At 34.1% G+C, this 20,120-nt stretch overlaps 1 protein-coding gene across 1 annotated transcript in view; it reads right to left on the bottom strand.

Annotated features, from left to right (window-relative positions):
• Positions 1 to 3,182: 3,182 nt before the first annotated feature.
• The window catches only part of LOC145248700 (fibroblast growth factor receptor 2-like), a 380,337-nt gene continuing 363,399 nt past the window's right edge, over positions 3,183 to 20,120 (bottom strand). The window contains exons 13-15 of the mRNA XM_080110355.1: positions 16,905 to 17,016; positions 7,348 to 7,444; positions 3,183 to 4,086 (exon numbers count right to left, since the gene is read on the bottom strand). Coding sequence (XP_079966481.1) covers positions 3,912 to 4,086; positions 7,348 to 7,444; positions 16,905 to 17,016 — 384 coding nt within the window. The 3' untranslated portion in view covers positions 3,183 to 3,911. The remainder of the gene's footprint in view (positions 4,087 to 7,347; positions 7,445 to 16,904; positions 17,017 to 20,120) is intronic.

Genomic DNA, 20,120 nt, shown 5'->3' with positions numbered 1-20,120 from the left:
ATGTTGATGGATAACTTTTGTGCATGAAAAAAATATTTAATAAATAAAATTATATTATTAATGATAACAAAAAAAATACGTACCCCCCCTCCTAAAAAAGGGGGTGATGCAATTAAGCAAAGGGCAGGTAACACCCTCAACGCTTATGTAAGCGTAACAATTAAATGCAAGAGAATCGCTAATAAAAAATAAGTAAATAAAAAAAAACACTAAATCTTATATATATATATATATATATAAATACGGAATATTCTGTGTAGCTTAATTGCTATATATATTTTCATAACTTACTGCCTAGCTCTACCTACGTATTGAGAACTATTGAAGTAAATACTGAAAATTCACGCATGAAATTATACTTTCGTATATTAATTTATGTGATTAAATGAAGTAATCATATATATATATATGTATTTTTATATATTGTGTGTACGTACATACTTCAATTTATATAGATAAAGATATACGTGTATGTTTCTGTATTTAAATGTACAGGATTCATTCCTAAAATAATTAAAATCATAATAATTTTTTTAATTTAGTTGCTACGCTTGAGAGCCCGTAATGTAGGCTATATTAAGTTTAATCTTATTTTTACTTCTTTGCATAAAAATTAAGTAGAAGCCCTTCATAAAGATTCAGATATGTTCGATTTTTGTGTTTGGTCTTGAACCTCAATTGATAACTATTCTTTAAATATTAATTTATTTGAAGCAATTTAAAATGTTATGTTTTTGGGAGGGGGGATTATATTTGCATCAGACACTAATTAAGCAAAATTCTGAATGAATACTTAATGGCGCTTATCTTAACATTCCATTGCAATTTGAAGAACTTATCATTTTTCTTTCTCTCCCTCGCTCTCAATATATATAAAGTAGTCGCGTTCGTGTCTACAACCCCACCCCCATGGTCAAAGCAATATATATATATATATCCTTTTTAGACTAATTCTTGCTAAGGAGGTTTGTGTGAACATAACATCTCTCTAAGCCAAAGAAATGTATAATTCAGTTATATTTCTATCAAAGGAGATTACACATTTAAATACATGCGTGGTTTCTATATATAATATTTTACAAACAAAATCTGCACTGAATAAGTTACCTCATTTGCATATTACATTAAAGACAATCTATTTTAATAATTACCTCGATCTAGTTAATTATTTCTTGCAATAGAATAGTTTTAATTGTACTATTTAGAAATATTATTTAAAATTTATTTAGTTTATTTTTAATTCGATTTAATTTGTTTTTAATTATTAATAACACAGTTGCGTTTAAACTGAGAGTTATTTCCCTTTAAGCTAATACTTCCAAGGGGAATAACTCTCGTAGTTTAATTGTTTGAAATCTGGAAGTAATTTTTTTTTTTAACTCTGAGAGTTACAATGAGCTCGATGTTATTAAATGTGATATTTGTTTTAATTTAGAAATATTCTTTAAAGCTGAATTATCATTTTTATTTTTGATTTTATTTTGCGTTTAAAACCGGAGGTTATTTTTTTTTTTTATTTTCAGTTATTTTAATTTAATTTTTTTTTTTGTGTGTGTGTGGTTTCCGTTTCAAAACGATGTATTCAGTAATTTTCTTTTATTAAAAAAATTTAGGGGTTTTCTTTTATTTTAGAACAAAAGGTAAGCATACATTTGAAGCAAAAATAAACTATTTGATTTTAAATAATGCGCATACTAAAATGTCATTTATTTTCTTATATTTTTCTGTATAAATTCTTCATAAACAAAAATATCGGTAAAATCCCTTCAAAACGTGTTGAGGTTATGTGAGAAAATAAAGCATTACAAATATTTCTTTTCTGTTTCTTATGCTATACATTAGTACATTAGAGGTCATTTCGAGTTAAAAGTTTATTTACTGTACCCATCTGAACAAGAGAAAATCCTGATTAAAATGTTTGTCTCGTGTAAATAGCTAACGATGAGTATGAAATATGGCCGACGATCAGGTAATCAATAAGTTAGATCCAGCGTACTGTCAAACGAAATGAGACCAAATTGACAACTCGGAAATTTCAAATGAAAAATCTTTAATGGTTAATATTTTTAAAATAAATAATTGAAACAATTTTATTTATTTATTTTTTTACAAATGTGAAATGCAAAATAATTAAAACAACTTATTTTTACTTAGGCAGAATAAAAAAAATTAATTAAAAAAAAACATTTGCAAAAAAATTAACTGTTTAAATTACTTTTCATGTTTTCTTTGTTGTTGCATGTATTCTACATAAGTATAAAATAAAACTTGTTTAAATTGTTTCTTTTAGATTGCTTCTTTAAGAAGTTATCTATATTTGTTTAAAGAGATTTCACCTCCTCTTTGTTCCCATTGGCTTAAACTAAATATAGCGCACATTATGGCTTCTTACACATAGCAGCTTTGTTTCAAATCTTATAAGGATAGTTTAATATATTTAGATGTAAACAAGGTAACCTTCACCTCCAATGAAAACAAGTTCTTGTTGAGCCATGATATATATAACATAATATCATGTATATAACACTGTACCGCTGGTCTGCTTCTCAGTTAACCTCAATATCATAGCCTTCAAGTCCAATGTAAACAACTTCTTGTTGAGCCGTCACCATAAAAAAATCAAATTCTACCCAATTTACACCATTAACAACCACCTTACTACACTACACTACCACCTTACATTCATTAACCTTTATCCTCGAGTGGCCTTCGAGCCTTGATAAGCGGTGACTCCCAAGTAAAAAAGAATGTAAATTCTATACATAGAAATATATTAACGTTTATATATATATATATATATATATATATATATATATATATATATATAAAATTTTTCTTTACATAAGCAGTAGTTTGTTGTTACACAGTCATGAGCATGTTTCGGTCTACTAGTATTTATTAACTAGAGACCTCATCAGGCAACAACCCTTCATGACTGTGTAGCAACAAACTACTGCTTATGTAAAGACAAATTTAAAATGTATCTTGCTCTACTTCCGTATTGAGCACTCTTGTATAAACCTCGTTATATTTCACTTGTTACCCTACTTTTGAAAAATAGCAACCTCAAATTATATATATATATATATATATATATATAAAGATATATATTATTCCATGTATGCTTCTAGAATAGTAATTTTAAGATAATGATAAGTTAATGAAGCATTAAAACGATGCAATTTTTTTAATTTTTGGTCTAAACACATGAAACTTGATAGATAGGGGATTTGGACTCATGGAACAAAGTCGATTTGGCCTTTAGCCAGTAAAAATAGCCACTTAGGGGTCAAAATTGAGAAGAAGAAAAAAATGGAACTTGGCAGTCAGCTAAACATCATATTTGTATGCATACGCAAATATATAGTTATATCTTTAAAACTTTTTATATGCATATGGACTTAGATCAGAATAAGATATGTTTTGGTTTTGATTCTAGCCGATATTACCCAAGTTATATTTTTTCTTTTTTACTTTTAAAATAATTACTATACATTGGATGCAATATAATAATCAGTAGCGAATTGGCACTTTAATAATAAAGATGAAATCTGCATAAATTAAAATATCATATTTAATCGTATGATTCGACCGCGCATAGCCAGGTAGTGTGCTAGTAGGCTATAAAACCTAAAAAAATATATTTGTCTTCCCATTTTAAAACTTTTGTTATCTAGACAATATATACTTTTATAATTTGTCAATGATTGTACTGGCTTGTATAGGGCAGCGGATTGAATGCACGAGTAAAACTAATGAGCCTCAACATAAAATTTCTCTCAATTCTTCCAGTCTTTTTCTTTTTAACCCCTTGTAGTCGTACCAAGTCAGTTAGGGATCGCAGAAATTCAACTCTTAAGGAAAGTAAAAAAGAAAAGAAAAAAAGTTGCCTCCCATTTTGTATGAGATGTTTACAAGTCACTGTCAAGTTGGTCGTAAGGAGACGATCTTTGATATTCGGGCATTTTCTCAAAGAGGATGTGATCTGAATGTACACGTGACATGTTCTTCATCAAGTGATGCAGTTCCTCCAACGATGGCCGATTGGCAGGAACGGACTGCCAACATGACAACAGCAACCCATATCTGAGAAGGAAATAAAAAAAAAAAGAAAGAAACAGTTAATCTTTTATTTATTTGAAACTAAAATTTCTCATCAGTCGAAAAACACATCAGACACTCCTCACTTGATATAACACTAACAATGCTACCCAGCATTGTCTGGGGCAGAATGTAACATAACTTCTATCTCTCTCTCTTTCCCTCTTACTCGTTCCCCCCCTCTCTCTCTTCTTCGCCTAGCCCATTCCTTTCTCCACACACACACACACACAACTCAAGTTAGTAGAAGGGAAATAACTTTGTTTAAAATGTAGAGTTACTTCCCTTTATATAATAATATTAAAAGACGTGTGCACATCTTGATAACATTAAATGATATAAATGAACATTTAACCCTCAAATAATGAATCTCTTTTTTTTTTTTTTATTACTATATAAATAGACATTATACATCTGCGGTTACGTTGATTAAAAAAAAAAAAAGCAACAACTTTGTGAATGTTTATAATGTATTTTTCAAATTTTAGCTGGACATACAGACAAATGCACTTTATATAATACTAGGCTGGGTGCCCGGTGTTTCCCAGGTATTTGGAGGTTTGTGTTGAGCAAAAAAAGTGGTAGTAAGCAGGCAGGCAGGCTCGAACCCATACCGCGAAGGGGGAAAAGAATGTGAAAAAAGAAAAAAAAACGTGACGTCTTTGTCGTTGCGTCCATCGCCAAACCAGAAGTGGCAAAGGTTTAAATTAAGGCTAGTCAATCGAAAAGAGGGGATGACTTTCGAAAATAATTGGCCCCTCTCTATAGAAAAGTGCCCAGTTGAGGGCGAATGAATTAATGCTTTTAGCCAATTTTTCCATTTGTCGTCCGAAGGGTCGAGCATCAAAACGATACTGATCTCGTGAAAATCCGTCGCCTTTATTGAAAGTTTTAGGCAGGCTGGCATACATACATACATACATACATATATACATACATACATACATACATATATACATACATACATATATACATACATACATACATATATACATACATACATATATACATACATACATATATACATACATTTAAACAGACAGATGAGATTTATATTATAGATTGTTGTATTTTTTTTTTTTTTGTGGCCTCATCATCATAATTTTTTTTGTGGCCTCATCATCATAATTTTTTTTGTGGCCTCATCATCATAATTTTTTTTGTGGCCTCATCATCATAATTTTTTTTGTGGCCTCATCATCATAATTTTTTTTGTGGCCTCATCATCATAATTTTTTTTGTGGCCTCATCATCATAATTTTTTTTGTGGCCTCATCATCATAATTTTTTTTGTGGCCTCATCATCATAATTTTTTTTGTGGCCTCATCATCATAATTTTTTTTGTGGCCTCATCATCATAATTTTTTTTGTGGCCTCATCATCATAATTTTTTTTGTGGCCTCATCATCATAATTTTTTTTGTGGCCTCATCATCATAATTTTTTTGTGGCCTCATCATCATAATTTTTTTTGTGGCCTCATCATCATAATTTTTTTGTGGCCCCATCATCATAATTTTTTTTGTGGCCTCATCATCATAATTTTTTTTGTGGCCTCATCATCATAATTTTTTTTGTGGCCTCATCATCATAATTTTTTTTGTGGCCTCATCATCATAATTTTTTTTGTGGCCTCATCATCATAATTTTTTTTGTGGCCTCATCATCATAATTTTTTTTGTGGCCTCATCATCATAATTTTTTTTGTGGCCTCATCATCATAATTTTTTTTGTGGCCTCATCATCATAATTTTTTTGTGGCCTCATCATCATAATTTTTTTTGTGGCCTCATCATCATAATTTTTTTGTGGCCTCATCATCATAATTTTTTTTGTGGCCTCATCATCATAATTTTTTTTGTGGCCTCATCATCATAATTTTTTTTGTGGCCTCATCATCATAATTTTTTTTGTGGCCTCATCATCATAATTTTTTTTGTGGCCTCATCATCATAATTTTTTTGTGGCCTCATCATCATAATTTTTTTTGTGGCCTCATCATCATAATTTTTTTTGTGGCCTCATCATCATAATTTTTTTTGTGGCCTCATCATCATAATTTTTTTTGTGGCCTCATCATCATAATTTTTTTTGTGGCCTCATCATCATAATTTTTTTTGTGGCCTCATCATCATAATTTTTTTTGTGGCCTCATCATCATAATTTTTTTTGTGGCCTCATCATCATAATATTTTTGTGGCCTCATCATCATAATTTTTTTTGTGGCCTCATCATCATAATTTTTTTTTGTGGCCTCATCATCATAATTTTTTTTGTGGCCTCATCATCATATTTTTTTTGTGGCCTCATCATCATAATTTTTTTTGTGGCCTCATCATCATAATTTTTTTTGTGGCCTCATCATCATAATTTTTTTTGTGGCCTCATCATCATAATTTTTTTTGTGGCCTCATCATCATAATTTTTTTGTGGCCTCATCATCATAATTCAGTTTAATGACTGTTTTACATGCTGAGATGCATTGGACGGCTTTAAGAAATTGACTTCCAAAGTAATCTATCTCTGGCCAGGTCGTTATTTATCCTTCTTTGTATATTTATAGGGACCAGATTTATAGGGTGACAACTGGTGTGGTGAGTTGGATAACAGGACGTTTGTTCACATTACATTTAACTTCTGCATACGATTGGGGAAATAGGAAAGGAATTCCCAAAACAAGGAAAGAAGCTATCATAATAAAAATATGGTTAACGAGTGGGATTTTGCTACAAGTAGCTAGATCGAAGGTATTTTCCTTGGGGTGATTAGTTATATTTTGTCAATAACTGCTTTTTTTTAATTTTTGATTTGCTGATACAGCATAATCAAGTTGACATACCAGTTCTCGTTAGATCACCAAAGTTCAGCAACGTTGAGCCTGGTCAGTATAAAAATGGGGGACCATTTGGGAATTCCAGGTGTGGTATGTGCTCTCCGCTTATCCCAACATTGTTTCCAGTTATCTAGCACTTCTCCTTGCCACTGGACTCAAGCAGTGCCGATTCAGGAGAGGTGTGGTTGGGGATTGTGCAAACCTTGCTGCACAATTACTGACGTAGCTACCCTTACAGGGTGTATCCATTGTCTTTTGAGACTGAATTGAAGACATTGATCGACTTTTTGAATTGCTGACGGATGTTTGGTTGAGAACATTGTAATGAAAGGCAAACACAAAATACAAATTCCAGCAAAAAATCTGGATTAAAAAAAAGATAAAAAAAAAAACAATAAGAAGCAAACACTTACAATTCCGCACTGCATTGTGGTGGTTGTGGCATCCTGTAACCAGTCACAACTTTTTCACTAACTTCCTGGGGTCCCATTGTTGGATAAGGAGTCATACCTGTAAATGGATAACATCTTTAGAGGAACTTCTCTGTATGTTCTCAGCATCCCAAATTAACTTTTCATCTATTGAAACGAAAATTTTGGGACACTGTTTTAACCTTACACGTTTTCAGCGTCTCAAATTAATTTTCATTTATTGAAACAAGAATTTGGGACGCTTTTCATAACTGTGCACGTTTTCAGCGTCCCAAATTATTTTTTCATCTATTGAAATGCGAAATATTGGACGATTTTTCAACAATGTACATTTTCAGCGTCCCAAATTAACATTTCTGTTGAATCGAGAATTTGAGACGCTGTTTCAACTGTGTCATGCATTGCTATTCCGGCTTCTTAAAATGGAATTTAGGGCACAAAAGACGTACGACTTATGCCCCGTTTCTTGGATGAAGTCAAACCTTTAAACGGATAACAATTTTAGAAGAAGTCTTATTTCAGTAAAATTAATTTCAACTCTTTTGAGTGCATTATAAATTCTTTTTTGATTTGCAGTTTGATCTCAGCAAGTATTTCTTTATGGAAATCAGACTTGTATAATTATACATAGCAATGTTTTACAGGGGACCGGGAACCAGATATCGAATGGTTTGATTTTAGCATTTTATGCAATTGCAGGTTAGTTATATGTGATTGTATTATTTATAAAAAAAGTAGACGTATTATAAAAAGTATAAAATTAAATTATCTAATTACTGTAGATATTTTGTGAATGTAATAATTTTATAAATAAGAATCTATGAGCTAGTGTTCTGTTAATGTAAAACAAATTCAATGAAAAATAATTGAAAACAAAATGCAAAATTCAATGAAAAAATTAATTTAAAAAAATTGAAAACAATTTTAATAAAAACTTAATTGATAAAAAAAATGAATGCAATTTCAATGAAAAATTAATTGAAAAAAATGAATGCAATTTTAATAGAAAATTAATTGAAAGAAAAATGAATGCAATTTCAATGAAAAATTAATTGATGAATGAAAACATATTCGAATCAGGAAGATTTTCTTTGCAAGACATAAAGATTAGCCTCGTTTTTAGATGCCAAAACTTTCATCAATTAACAACAGCGAAAAATAACAATTAGTGTTGGTCTTCAGGCTATGTAATTATTTAAAAAAAAATAAATAAAAGCAGCTTTATTTTCCCTGGCCAACTGATTAGAGTTCATTAAAAACTTCACTGATTTGGATGAAAAGACGTGGTTGCTAGGAATATAATAAGGATGGATATTATGAATGTGAACACAATAGATTTGTGTGCTTTGCGGTGCAAATGTTTTGCAACCCTAGCGTTTTCGTTGGTCTGTCACATCAATTTCAAACTTAAATTTTTCACAGCCTGCCACACTTGAATTTGGAATAGAGATGGCAGATTATCAAAAACACTATTTAAACTTAGCAATTTCCTCAGTCTGACACATGCAAGTTTGAAATAGGCATGGCATACCAACGAAAATGCTTTTCAACATCTAGCATTTTCTGCAATCTGTCACACTTTTGAAATAGGATTTCTGTTTGTCTGTCATGCTTAAATTTGAAAGAGGATTTCCGTTTTTCTGTCATGCTAAATTTTGCAAATAATTGACTACCGTACACTCATTAACCTTTATCCTCGAGTGGCCTCCGGGCCTTGATAAGTGGTAACTCCTTTGTAAAAAAACAAAAAAAGAAAACATAAAAGATTATTGTTAGGTTTGAAATATCATTTCCGTTTGTCTGTCATGTTTATTTCAAACTTAATATTTTCCTCAGTCCTATGTTTAAATTTGAAAAAGCAGGACTGATTATCACAAAATTCTAAACTTAAATTTGACTGACTCACAGACAGATCACTGTTCTAGAGACATTTGGGTGCAGCTGTTTTGTGATTCGAACTAAAGCACAGCCAATATACAGACGTCCAAAGCCTCTCATAGGATGACAAGGACGCATCTAAAATCATCAAAGATATTTTCAATTAATTGCCTGTCTTGATTCTCGTGCTTGTGCGATTGGGAAGTATGTATTCCTCATGGGGGACTATAATTACGTAAATACGCCACACACACGCCACACACACACACACACACACACACACACACACATTCTCTCTAAACAGTCCTAATCTTCTGTTTCGAATCCAATCCAATTTGGAGATAAAAGCTTGGAACTAGAAATATAGTTGGACAGTTTCATCAGAGAATTCGGAATTAAAACCAGAACAGATATTCTGAAGATGTGTGTCCGTTCAGTTTGTGCAATTAGCAACGAAAATGACATTTTCAGCTTAAACGTGACAGACCAATGAAACTACTATTTCGTGCTTAACATGACAGACCAATAAAAGTACCATTTGAAACTCGTGTCACAATCCAGTGAAAATGCCATTTAAAATGTAAGCATGACAAACCAACGAAAATGCCATTTCAGGCTTAGCATGACAGACCACTAAAAGCGTTATTTGAAATTCATGTGACAGACCGATGAAAATGCCATTTCAGGCTTAGCATGACAGACCAATAAAAGTACCATTTGACAACCCATCGAAAATGTCATTTCAAATGTAAGCATGACAAACCAATGAACATGATGTTTCAAACTTAAGCGTGACAGACCAATGGAAATCCCGATTAAAAGATTTGTGACAAACCAACTAATGGACAAAACTTATAGAAATGGGTGGACGTGTGTAGAAATTACTTAAATCTGCAGATTCAGCATTATTAATGCAATTGCAAGAGGATACCAACTGACTGACCCTTTCATAGAGACACCATGATGCATATAAAAGCGAAGCTCATTTATTGGAGCTCAACAATAAGATATTCAACACCTAATGGTGTTAACCTTCCTTCTACTACAAGAAGATGTGGTACAAGGCCGAAAAGGGGGAGGGTATAGCAAGACCAGTGCACCAGACTCTGACCCTTCTCCAGTGTGGCTGCTTCCCGCAATTGGTGTCAAACCTCTTCTTAAATAATAACTAGCATGGATACCTGGTGTTGCCCGGGTCGACATGAAGTTCGGTTCAGAGATTGTTATACTAAGGATATTGAGCACTTTCATCGTGGGCAACGTTGATACCACCACAACAATTTCCAAAATAAAAAAAAACGGATGAAAACACAAAAATGTAATAACCTTCCCACCTGATATTTTGGCAGAATGGATACGAAGAGAAGCTATTCTCTGGTTATTGAGCACTTTTTGTTACTCGTGCGCTGGACCCCACCCCTAATGAATCAAAACAATTTTTCTTTCAATTAAAATAGCAAAGAGTGCCCGTGCGACCAAGAATAAAAAAAAATAATTAATATGAAACGCGAAAGAGGGGAAGAAGGCAAAAGGTTATGAGCAAACACATCGAGTGCTTATAACGTTATGACGTTGCACAGTAAGCCTTTTAAGTATAGTTTTAGTTAATTACACTTGTGTGACTTACGGAAATATAGACACGAAAACCAGACCCCTCCTTCCAAAAAGTAGTCCAGTTGACCATCACAGAATTAATCTTTTCTAATTTTCACATATTATGCATCTGAGGCATTGTTCTTCCAGATGGTAACAATTTCGACCTGGTCGGATGTGGCTGACAAAAGTTTCTAGCAGACATACAAACACACAGACGACTTTCCTTTATATAATAGACTAGTGGGTTTGCCCGGCGTTGCCTGGGTGTTTGCCGGTGTAAAAGAAAAAAGTCTTGGGAGGCAGGTAGGCTCGAACCCGAAGCCTCGAGATGAAAATGGAGAAAAAAGTGCGAAAAAAAACTGACATCTTACTGCTCGGCTGCGATGGGACAGGAACTGAAAAGCGTTCTAATTTAACGATTAAAGCGTTAAGTGACAGGTGCATAAATTTAATGAGGTCAAACATCACGCGATAGGGGAAACTTAACTTTGGCTGCAAGCCAGTTTCCCCCGAGATGTTGTTGGGGAAAACCAGCTCCCCATAAAAAGGGGAATGTCCAAATGAATAGCAATTGTCTGATATGATGGGTTTTAACCGCATTGATCAAAGCTCATTGCTTTCTGGACGTCCTTGGCAAAAATCCCAAGCGCTGCCTTTTCTATGGATTTAGTTTTTTTTGATATTTGTTGTCCGAGACATCGATCTTTGAAACAATACCAATTTTGTCATGTTCCGACGTGTCTGTCTGAAGCTTTTGCGAGGCTTACACACACACACACACACACACACACACACACACACATTTTGCTTTTTATATTTTAATGTCCATCTGTGTGAACAATGAAGACCATCTGAGCATCCTAGGGATGATGGATGATACGCGCTGGGAGGCTCAATGTTGCTTAACTTCCGTGGTCTAATGAAAACTGATAACTTCTTCCTAAAGAGAGAAGATAAAGCCTGGGTAAGTGCTTCTCCTTATACTGCACAGTCGAGCAAAGTATGGCAGCTGGCGTTGCAGTAGACAATCTCGCTGGATTTATTGTTGAGGACATATCTGGAACTGGCATGACGTGCCAAGACCTATTCTGGTGCATCTGAATGATATAAACAATAGACATCATCATCATCATTTTCTACTTCAACTGAACTAGATACACATTTGTGTAAGTGTTCAACTTATTTGATAGAGTACTGTCATTCTCTACACAAGTTAGAAATGACGTTATCAAAGTAAACCTTGATAATCGACTATGGCCGTCCATATGAACATGCCATATACGTATACATTCCATCGTCGGTGTAAACAATATTTGAAATCAATCGAACGATTCGTAAACATATAACAAAAACAACTTAATCACACATCACTGTAACTTATTGTTTTCTTGCAGTTATCTGTACTTGTTGTTTGTGATTTATTTTACTACGAGCCTGGGTGCCCGGCGTTGCCCGGGTGTTTGGGCAAAAAAAAAAAAAAAAAGTGGTAGTAGGCAGGTAGACAGGCAGGCTCGAACCCGTACCGTGAAGGAGGAAAAGAATGTGAAAAAAAAAAAAAAAAAAAATGTGACGTGTTTGCTATTGAGCGCATCGCCAAACTGGAAGTGACGTAGGTTTTAATTAAGGCTAGACAATTGAAAAGAGGCGATGACTTTCGAAAATATTGGCGAAAAAAGTGTCCCCTCCATGTAGAAAAGTGCCCAGTTGAGGGTGAAGGAATTAATGTTTTGGGCCAATTTTTCGATATTTGTCATCTGAAGGATTGAGCTTCAAAACGATACTGATCTTGTAAACGTACATGCATACATTGAAACAGACAGGTGAAATTTATATTATAGATAATAATACGTTAAAACATGAGTGTATATATATATATATATATATATATATATATATATATAACATTCATGTATTTTCAATTATTTGATATGATACACTTTTTTCATCTTATACTAGCCCGACGCCCGGCGTTGCCTGGTCATACAATACGCTTAAACATGATATTTTAATTTATGCAGATTGTGTATGTATTATAGAATCAATCCTCTATTGATTATTATATATTACGAGGAATAATTTGCCCGGTGGACTAATTCTCAAAAAATTTTTTAAATAATAATGATAATGTCGTTCATCAAATTCCGTCTGTGTTTGTTTACAATATCATGTCAGCTATATGACAATTAATGCCCTGGAAAAGTCACTTCTGATTAATGTTTAGTTTTAAAATATGCAAACAAAGAAATGATTTGTGGTGATTTTAAATGGGACCTCTTTTATCGTAAAATGGTGAGGTACACCGGGTTTGCACAGAGGATCATTTGATCTGTAGTCGAATGCTCTACCACTGAGCTATATGTCAAAAAAAATTTTTATTTAAAAAAATTTTAAGAACAAATCATTTTCTAAGATTTGTAACAAAATATTCCCCCTGTAAAAATTCTTTTTTATCTATAAGAAAAGAAGGCTATTTTTAGGATCGGAGGTTTTTCGATTTTCGATACTTATCGGATGAATTTCTGTGCAAAACATATCTAAGAACACTGCCAGACATATAAATTAGCTTTGTGTGAAATTTGCAAAAGATAGGCACAGCCGTTCAACCGTTTCAGAACATATGAGGAAGGAACTCTCTCTCTCACACACACACACACACACACACACACACACACACACACACACACACACACACACACACAAGGTGATTTTTATAGAATTGTAGAGATTTGTATCTATACTCATCCCAACGACATTCAATATTAGTAGTAATAGTAGACAACAAAGGAATTCGTCAGGCTACTGTGGAGATTAATATTCTAAATGCCTTTTTTCTTTTTTATGGAAATCACTCCAGACAAGGCATGAAGCAATTTAATGTAAGAAGCTAAAAAGATACATAAAGCTAAAAAAAACAAATGAAAGAAACTTACTAACGATAAGTGTTAGATGAATTCGATTCTTACCCGGAAAGCTGAAACCACTATCGATAATTTCCCCCACTCTTTACCTATGTCTAAACCTAAATGTAGATCCCATGAACAAAGCATCTTTCTTAGAACTGCACGCCTGTGGAACTCTGTTCCACTTTTCTGCTTTCCAACTGACTACAATATGGTTGTCTTCAAGTCCAACACAAACAAATTCTTGATGAGTCATCCCCTTAAGTAACCCAATTTATCAAATTTCCACTAACGATGACTACGCCATGTTCTCCTTGACCACTGTACACTCATTAATCCTTATCCTCGAGTCACCTCCGGGCTTTGATAAGTGATGTCTCCTTTGTAAAAAAAGAAAAAACAAAAAAAAAACAGCAATGCTTCCCTCTTTGTTAGAAAAATCGCTCTGGGAATGTGAGAACTAAAGGATAAAATAAGAGAGGTGAAAGAAAACCCAAGATCGACTTTCTACTTTCCTTCTTTATAACAAACTAGCATTTCAGCCCGGCATTGCCCAGGTGTTTGGAGGTGAATGTTGAGCGGGAAAAAAAAAAAAAAAAAAAAGCGGTAATTTTTTTTTAAATTTGACCCCTATTATAACCCCCTTAAACTTCATTGTTTTGGGGTCAAATCAAGTTATTAAGTTAGATCCATGTCCAAGGAACCTAGATCTAAAATTTAAAAAAAATTTAAAACTAGCGGAGGAGTTTGGTAGAGTTCTCAAAAGTCAAATCGTTGAACTTTGATCCCTTAACAGCCAAATTTCTGGCCGAAAACCGATCACAAAGATTTTCCCAAATCTCAGTACCCTGTATATCAAATTTCGAGTCTGTAGACTTAAAATTGACAAAGTTATTGCATAGGGAAATGTACACACACACACACACACACTTTCACTTTTATAGATATATAGATAGTGTTTGCATTAACACACAATCAATTATAGCTATTGGTTTTATTACTTATATGCACATTACTCCTTCCTAATGCATCCCAATCAACCAATAACACTGCTGAAAAAAAAGTACATGCCACATAAGATTTGTTTCGGTGTCAGAAAATTATCCTGATACTAAATCTGACTTTTATTTCTCTAGATTAGACACTGTTTTCGTGTACTATATTTTATGATCACTGATTGTGAATGAAAACATAGACTTATCAGTTTAAACACCATTTTTACTCTTAACCCTCTTGTGCTGAGTGTCATACCCCATTTTTATATTCCAGCAGTAGTCTACCAACATGCCAGGGTTCCATTTTCCTTTAAAACGGTTCTCCATCACGGAAATATCTTGATGGAACCTCTCACAATATTCATCATTCATAGCACTAAGATTCTTAGCAAAATTCTCGAACGTGACAATTTTGCCAAAAAAACAAAAAACAAAACAAAACTATCTAATTTGACAAACATTGTGAATTGCTGATAGAACAAGAACAATCCACTCCCCATAAATGAAATAATTCCATTCAAAATCTTCCTTACAACGATTATTCTTTATAAACCAAAAGTATCAAACACAAAATTTATTGAACTAATATCAATTTTATTAAATTACCGGATATTTGTCAAATATGTATAGAAGAAATCCTACAGTAAAACGGAGATAATTCGCGGTAAATGAGTTTACATAGATTTGTTAAAATTTGTTCAAATGTTTTTGCAGGCTACGCTTTGTTATTTCATGGTTAGTCTTAAGTTGCGTGGTCCCTTATATTTTTGTAGAGAAAATTGGGGCAATCAAGAAAAGGGCATACCGGCAAAGTGTCCGCGTGTCATGTGTAATCAAGCTACTGGGTGAAGAAAGAATCAAGATGTTGGTGCCTTCATTGGCTAGTGATCTCGCAAAGTGATGTAACATCTCGCTGCTCATATGCAGATTAGGTGGGTCTCGACTGCATAAAAGTAGGCCATGTGGTGAATGCAGACAGACTTGTAGGAGAATCCTTAGAGAATGTTGTTGCGTGTTACTGAGTCACATTGCTTTCTTGTCTTTTTTATTTATTTCTTGTTTATAATAGGGCTGTGACAACAGCATATTCTTTTCATTGTTTTGACTCTCAAGTATATATCTGACACAAACACAGTTAATCAACTAAGAACCACATCACTTTATATAAAAGCATATAAGATATCAACAGATACACACTCGAGGGTCAAAACAATGAAAAGAATATGCTGTTGTCATAGCCCTAGTAATAATACATTACCTGGGAACACTTCATTCAAACTCCTCAGCTAAAGATTCACGGGCAACATGAATTGGAACAAATACATTGAAGACTTTGCATTATGGACAAATTCCACTTGAAGTTGATATCTGAATTCAATAGCTCTCCACTGGCCCATCCGTCATCGAATGGTTTGAAAAGGCCTAACGCGTTTGCAGACTGTTTAAAATAAAAGATCCCGCACTCGTCAATTATTAAAGATTTTCCATGGTGTTCTCATGGATGGCATCTTTTTGTGTGTGGGGTTGCGACGTCACCTTGTATGTCATCTTGTTTTCCCCACTTGACTCCAATTGAAATGAATAGCCCACATCTCCGAGGAAGCACCCTGCTAAGACAACCTTCTGGGACTGACCTTCATACCTGACCTTAAAGATTTCCCCCCACCCACACGCTAGTAAAATATCAATAAAGTGACTTTTTATAAAATTCTATTTTTACAAATAATATATATTTTATTAAATAAAAAAAAATTTGATACGTGTATCTTATGTAGGGTGACCCCTGGTGTGTCTATGGTATTAGGTTGAATGAGAATTCTAGGTAGGATTAGTATAGACCAATCAAAATCTTGTGCAAAAAGATTCCCGAGTTCACCGGGATACACACTTAAGTTTACTTTTGGCAGCCTTGTAATTTTCACGACCCTTATTTTATCCTTTTGTCCTTATATTCCGTGAGTGATGTTTTTGGTAATGGAGGAAGATTTTCTTTTTTTCTGGGTCACGTATTCGAAGTAATATGTTTTTAGTTTCTTACATAAAGTTACTTCATGCCTAGTTTTGGAGATTTCCATATAAAAAAAATCATTTCTATTTTATCTTTTGGCTTATATATTTAACTTGTGATCTATATAGATCTCCTGTTGGATAATAAAAAACTGATCCTTACCAAAATGTATAATTTCCCAGAAAATGACCCCAAAAGACCATATGTCCGCAGGCAGGTTAAAGAGTCGTTCCTGAATTGATTCTGGGCTCATCCATCGAACGGGGAGAGAAGTCTGTGATAAAAAAACAAAACAAAAACAAAAGATTGAAGAATTACAAATTGTAACAATATACAAAATCTCTAGATAATCTAGTGTTGTCTTTCATTTTAAACTAGCCTGGGTGCCCGGCGTTGCCCGGGTGTTTTTTAGGTGTGTGTTGAGCAAAAAAAAAAAAAAAAGGGAAAATTGCCAATGCAAAAAAAAAAAGTGGTAGTAGGCAGGCAGGCTCAAACCCATACCACGAAGGAGGAAAAGAAAGTGAAAAAAAAAAAAAAAAAAAAAAAAAAAAAAAAAACGTGACGCGCTAGCTGTTGCGCCCATCGCCAAACCGGAAGTGACATAGATTTAAATTAAGGCAAGACAATCGAAAAGAGGCAATGACTTTCGAAAATATCGGCGAAAAAAGCGACCCTGCCCTGTAAAAAACTGCCCAGTTGAGGATGAAGGAATTAATGTTTTGGGCCAATTTTTCGATATTTGTCATCCGAAGGGGCGAGCTTCAAAATGATACCAATCTCGCGAGACATACATATATACATCCATGCATACATTTAAATAGACAGGTGAGATTTATATTATAGACTAGCATGGGTGCCCGATGTTGCCCGGGTGTTTAGAAGTGTGTATGTGTGTGTGTGTGTGGGGGGGTAAATCAAAACAAAGCGAAGTAATAACCCTGATTAGATATAAAAAACAATGTTAAAACTTCTTTAAAAAATCACAAAAACAAAAAAAAACAACGAACGTGATGAAAAAAAACCCCAACAAACAACAAAAAAACAAAAAACAAACGATATTAAAACTTCTTAGCGGGAGTGCCCGGCGTTGCCCGGGTGTTTGAAAAAGAAAAGTTTTGGGTAGTGAAGTAGGCTCGAACCCGAATCCTTGAGGCAAAAGCGAAAAATTAAGAAGCATGATGACGTAGCTCGGCGCTATGAAGGTAGGGGAATAAGAATGGATGAAATTTAATGATTAAAAAGTGAATTGCCATGTGTTTCCCCAAGTTGTTGAGGGGGGGCAGCTTCCCATAAAAAATGGGGATGTCCAAATGAAAAGCAATTTTTCTGATATAACGGTTTTCACCGCAGTGATCAAAACTGATTTGCTTTATGGACGTCCCGGTGATTCAATTTAGTTTCACTTTATTTTTACTAAAAAGCCAAACAAACACGCGACACAGCGAAATAGCGCAAATTTTATAAAAGTCGATCAAAATAAATCTAGACACGACGTGTGCTCACAAATCGTAGATATTATTATCTAGGGGGTATATAAACAGTTCTAAGAAATAGTACCCCCCCTCCCGAAGAAGCCCGGCGAAAAAGCCGCACTTGCCTTTTATATATATAGATAGATGCTATGACTATAATCATTAAAAACAAAAAACAAAAAAAAAGTGAAAGAAACGGACAAACTTTACACACTGCACCGTTTACAGTCGTCACAACTGATTGAGATGATTATCTGTGTTATAAATATTTCAATTTTAACTTCTTATCTAGATGATTGGATTCTTTAAGTTCTCAAAATCACTGAGGAGATTTATTTTTCTTTTAACTTACTCTAAGTCTGTTTTAATCTGTCTTTCTCTTAGTCTACATGTCTTACCCTGTCCTTTTCTCTCTTTAAATCTGTCTTTCTTTTTTTTCTTAGTCTATCTGCCTTACTCTGTTTGTCTCTCTTTTTGTCTGTCTTACCCTATCTTTTTCTCTCTCTCAGTCTGTCTGTCTTTCTCACTCTTAGTCTGTCTTACTCTGTCTTTCTCTCCCTCTTTCTCTGTCTTACTTTCTTTTTTCTCTCTCTTACTCTGTATTTCTCTCTCTCCGTTTTTCCCTCTCTTAGTCTATATTTCTCTCTATGTCTTACTATCTCAAGTACTAAAATAACCTGACTGTAGAAATGAAGTCTCATTCTAGCATTTAATAACAACTTTAGTACGAACAAGGAAACTGATTGGTCATGGAAAGTGTTTCTGTGTAGAAATGTTGATGATTATACAGGCCTGTTGAAAGAAAGAAGTGTTCATGTGTGTGTGTTGAAGTTATGGTTCGTAGCCATGATGGACTATTTGTCTCCTTGAAGTTAATAGTAGAAACGTGCGTCACGAAAGATTAGAGACAGTACTGTAGGCTGAGAAAGAATGTTCATGTGTGCGTATCGCATGGAAGCTCATGTGCGAAGGTAGCCATGTTGGCATGTTTGTATTCGCGTTTTAGTCGAACCCCGAGCTTTAAGGCCGGGTGGGTTCTGTTGAGTCTCAAAAGAGAAGTTGGAGGTGACAGGTCCGTTCCATGTGGAGTTGTTGTTATTGTTGTTGTTGTGTGAGTGAGTGAGTGAGTGAGTGAGAGAGAGAGAGAGAGAGAGAGAGAGAGAGAGAGAGAGAGTTAGTTAGTTGCCGGTTTAACCTTTTATAAACTCGGTCACGTGACTGAGATCTGACTTCTGATTGGACTCCTGCTTGTGTTCATTACAATTTCGTCTGCTACATGACTCTCTAACGTTTTCTGTGACTTTTCTTCTTGTTTTAATAGATCTTTATTAAAAACTAAAGATCATCTGGATTCATGACAGCAACAACAAGGATCACAACTTATCAAGGCCAAAAACACTTGAGGATAATTATTCAGGAGATGGGTAGATTGACAGTTGAATGACGATAAATACTATGAAAGGATTGAAAATCGTTATACTTAAAGATATAAGTCTGATCTGTTTAGGTTGTCGACGCCTGCGCAGAAACCCTAAAACTCGTTGACCATATTTTGATTCATCATGTAGGTGTCGCAGCAGAAAGATTAGGTTTGATATTTCTCAGATTCACAAGGTCTGCTATACCCATTTTATCACCCATCTTTTACTGACTAGGCTCAACATCACTTAATCCTGTCCAGCCTTCATGGAGTACAAAACTGGCTTTGAAACCTAGTAGGTGATGCCCCTTTCTCTTCCCTGCAACCTCTTTTTCATAGAAAAGACGTTGTGAGCCTGTCTCTTCTGTATCATTATTTTCATGGCAAATGCTCGTCTGAGCTTCAATCTATGGGCCTTCCACACCAAACTTTCACAAAAAGCACTCGTCTAGCTACAATTATTACCAACAATTTTCCCCCACTCTC

This window comes from Euprymna scolopes, chromosome 27 (assembly GCF_053919585.1).
Source record: "Euprymna scolopes isolate OS-2025 chromosome 27, ASM5391958v1, whole genome shotgun sequence".
In the NCBI taxonomy this organism is placed as follows: Eukaryota; Metazoa; Mollusca; class Cephalopoda; order Sepiida; family Sepiolidae; genus Euprymna; species Euprymna scolopes.
This window is presented reverse-complemented; position numbering and strand designations above follow the sequence as displayed.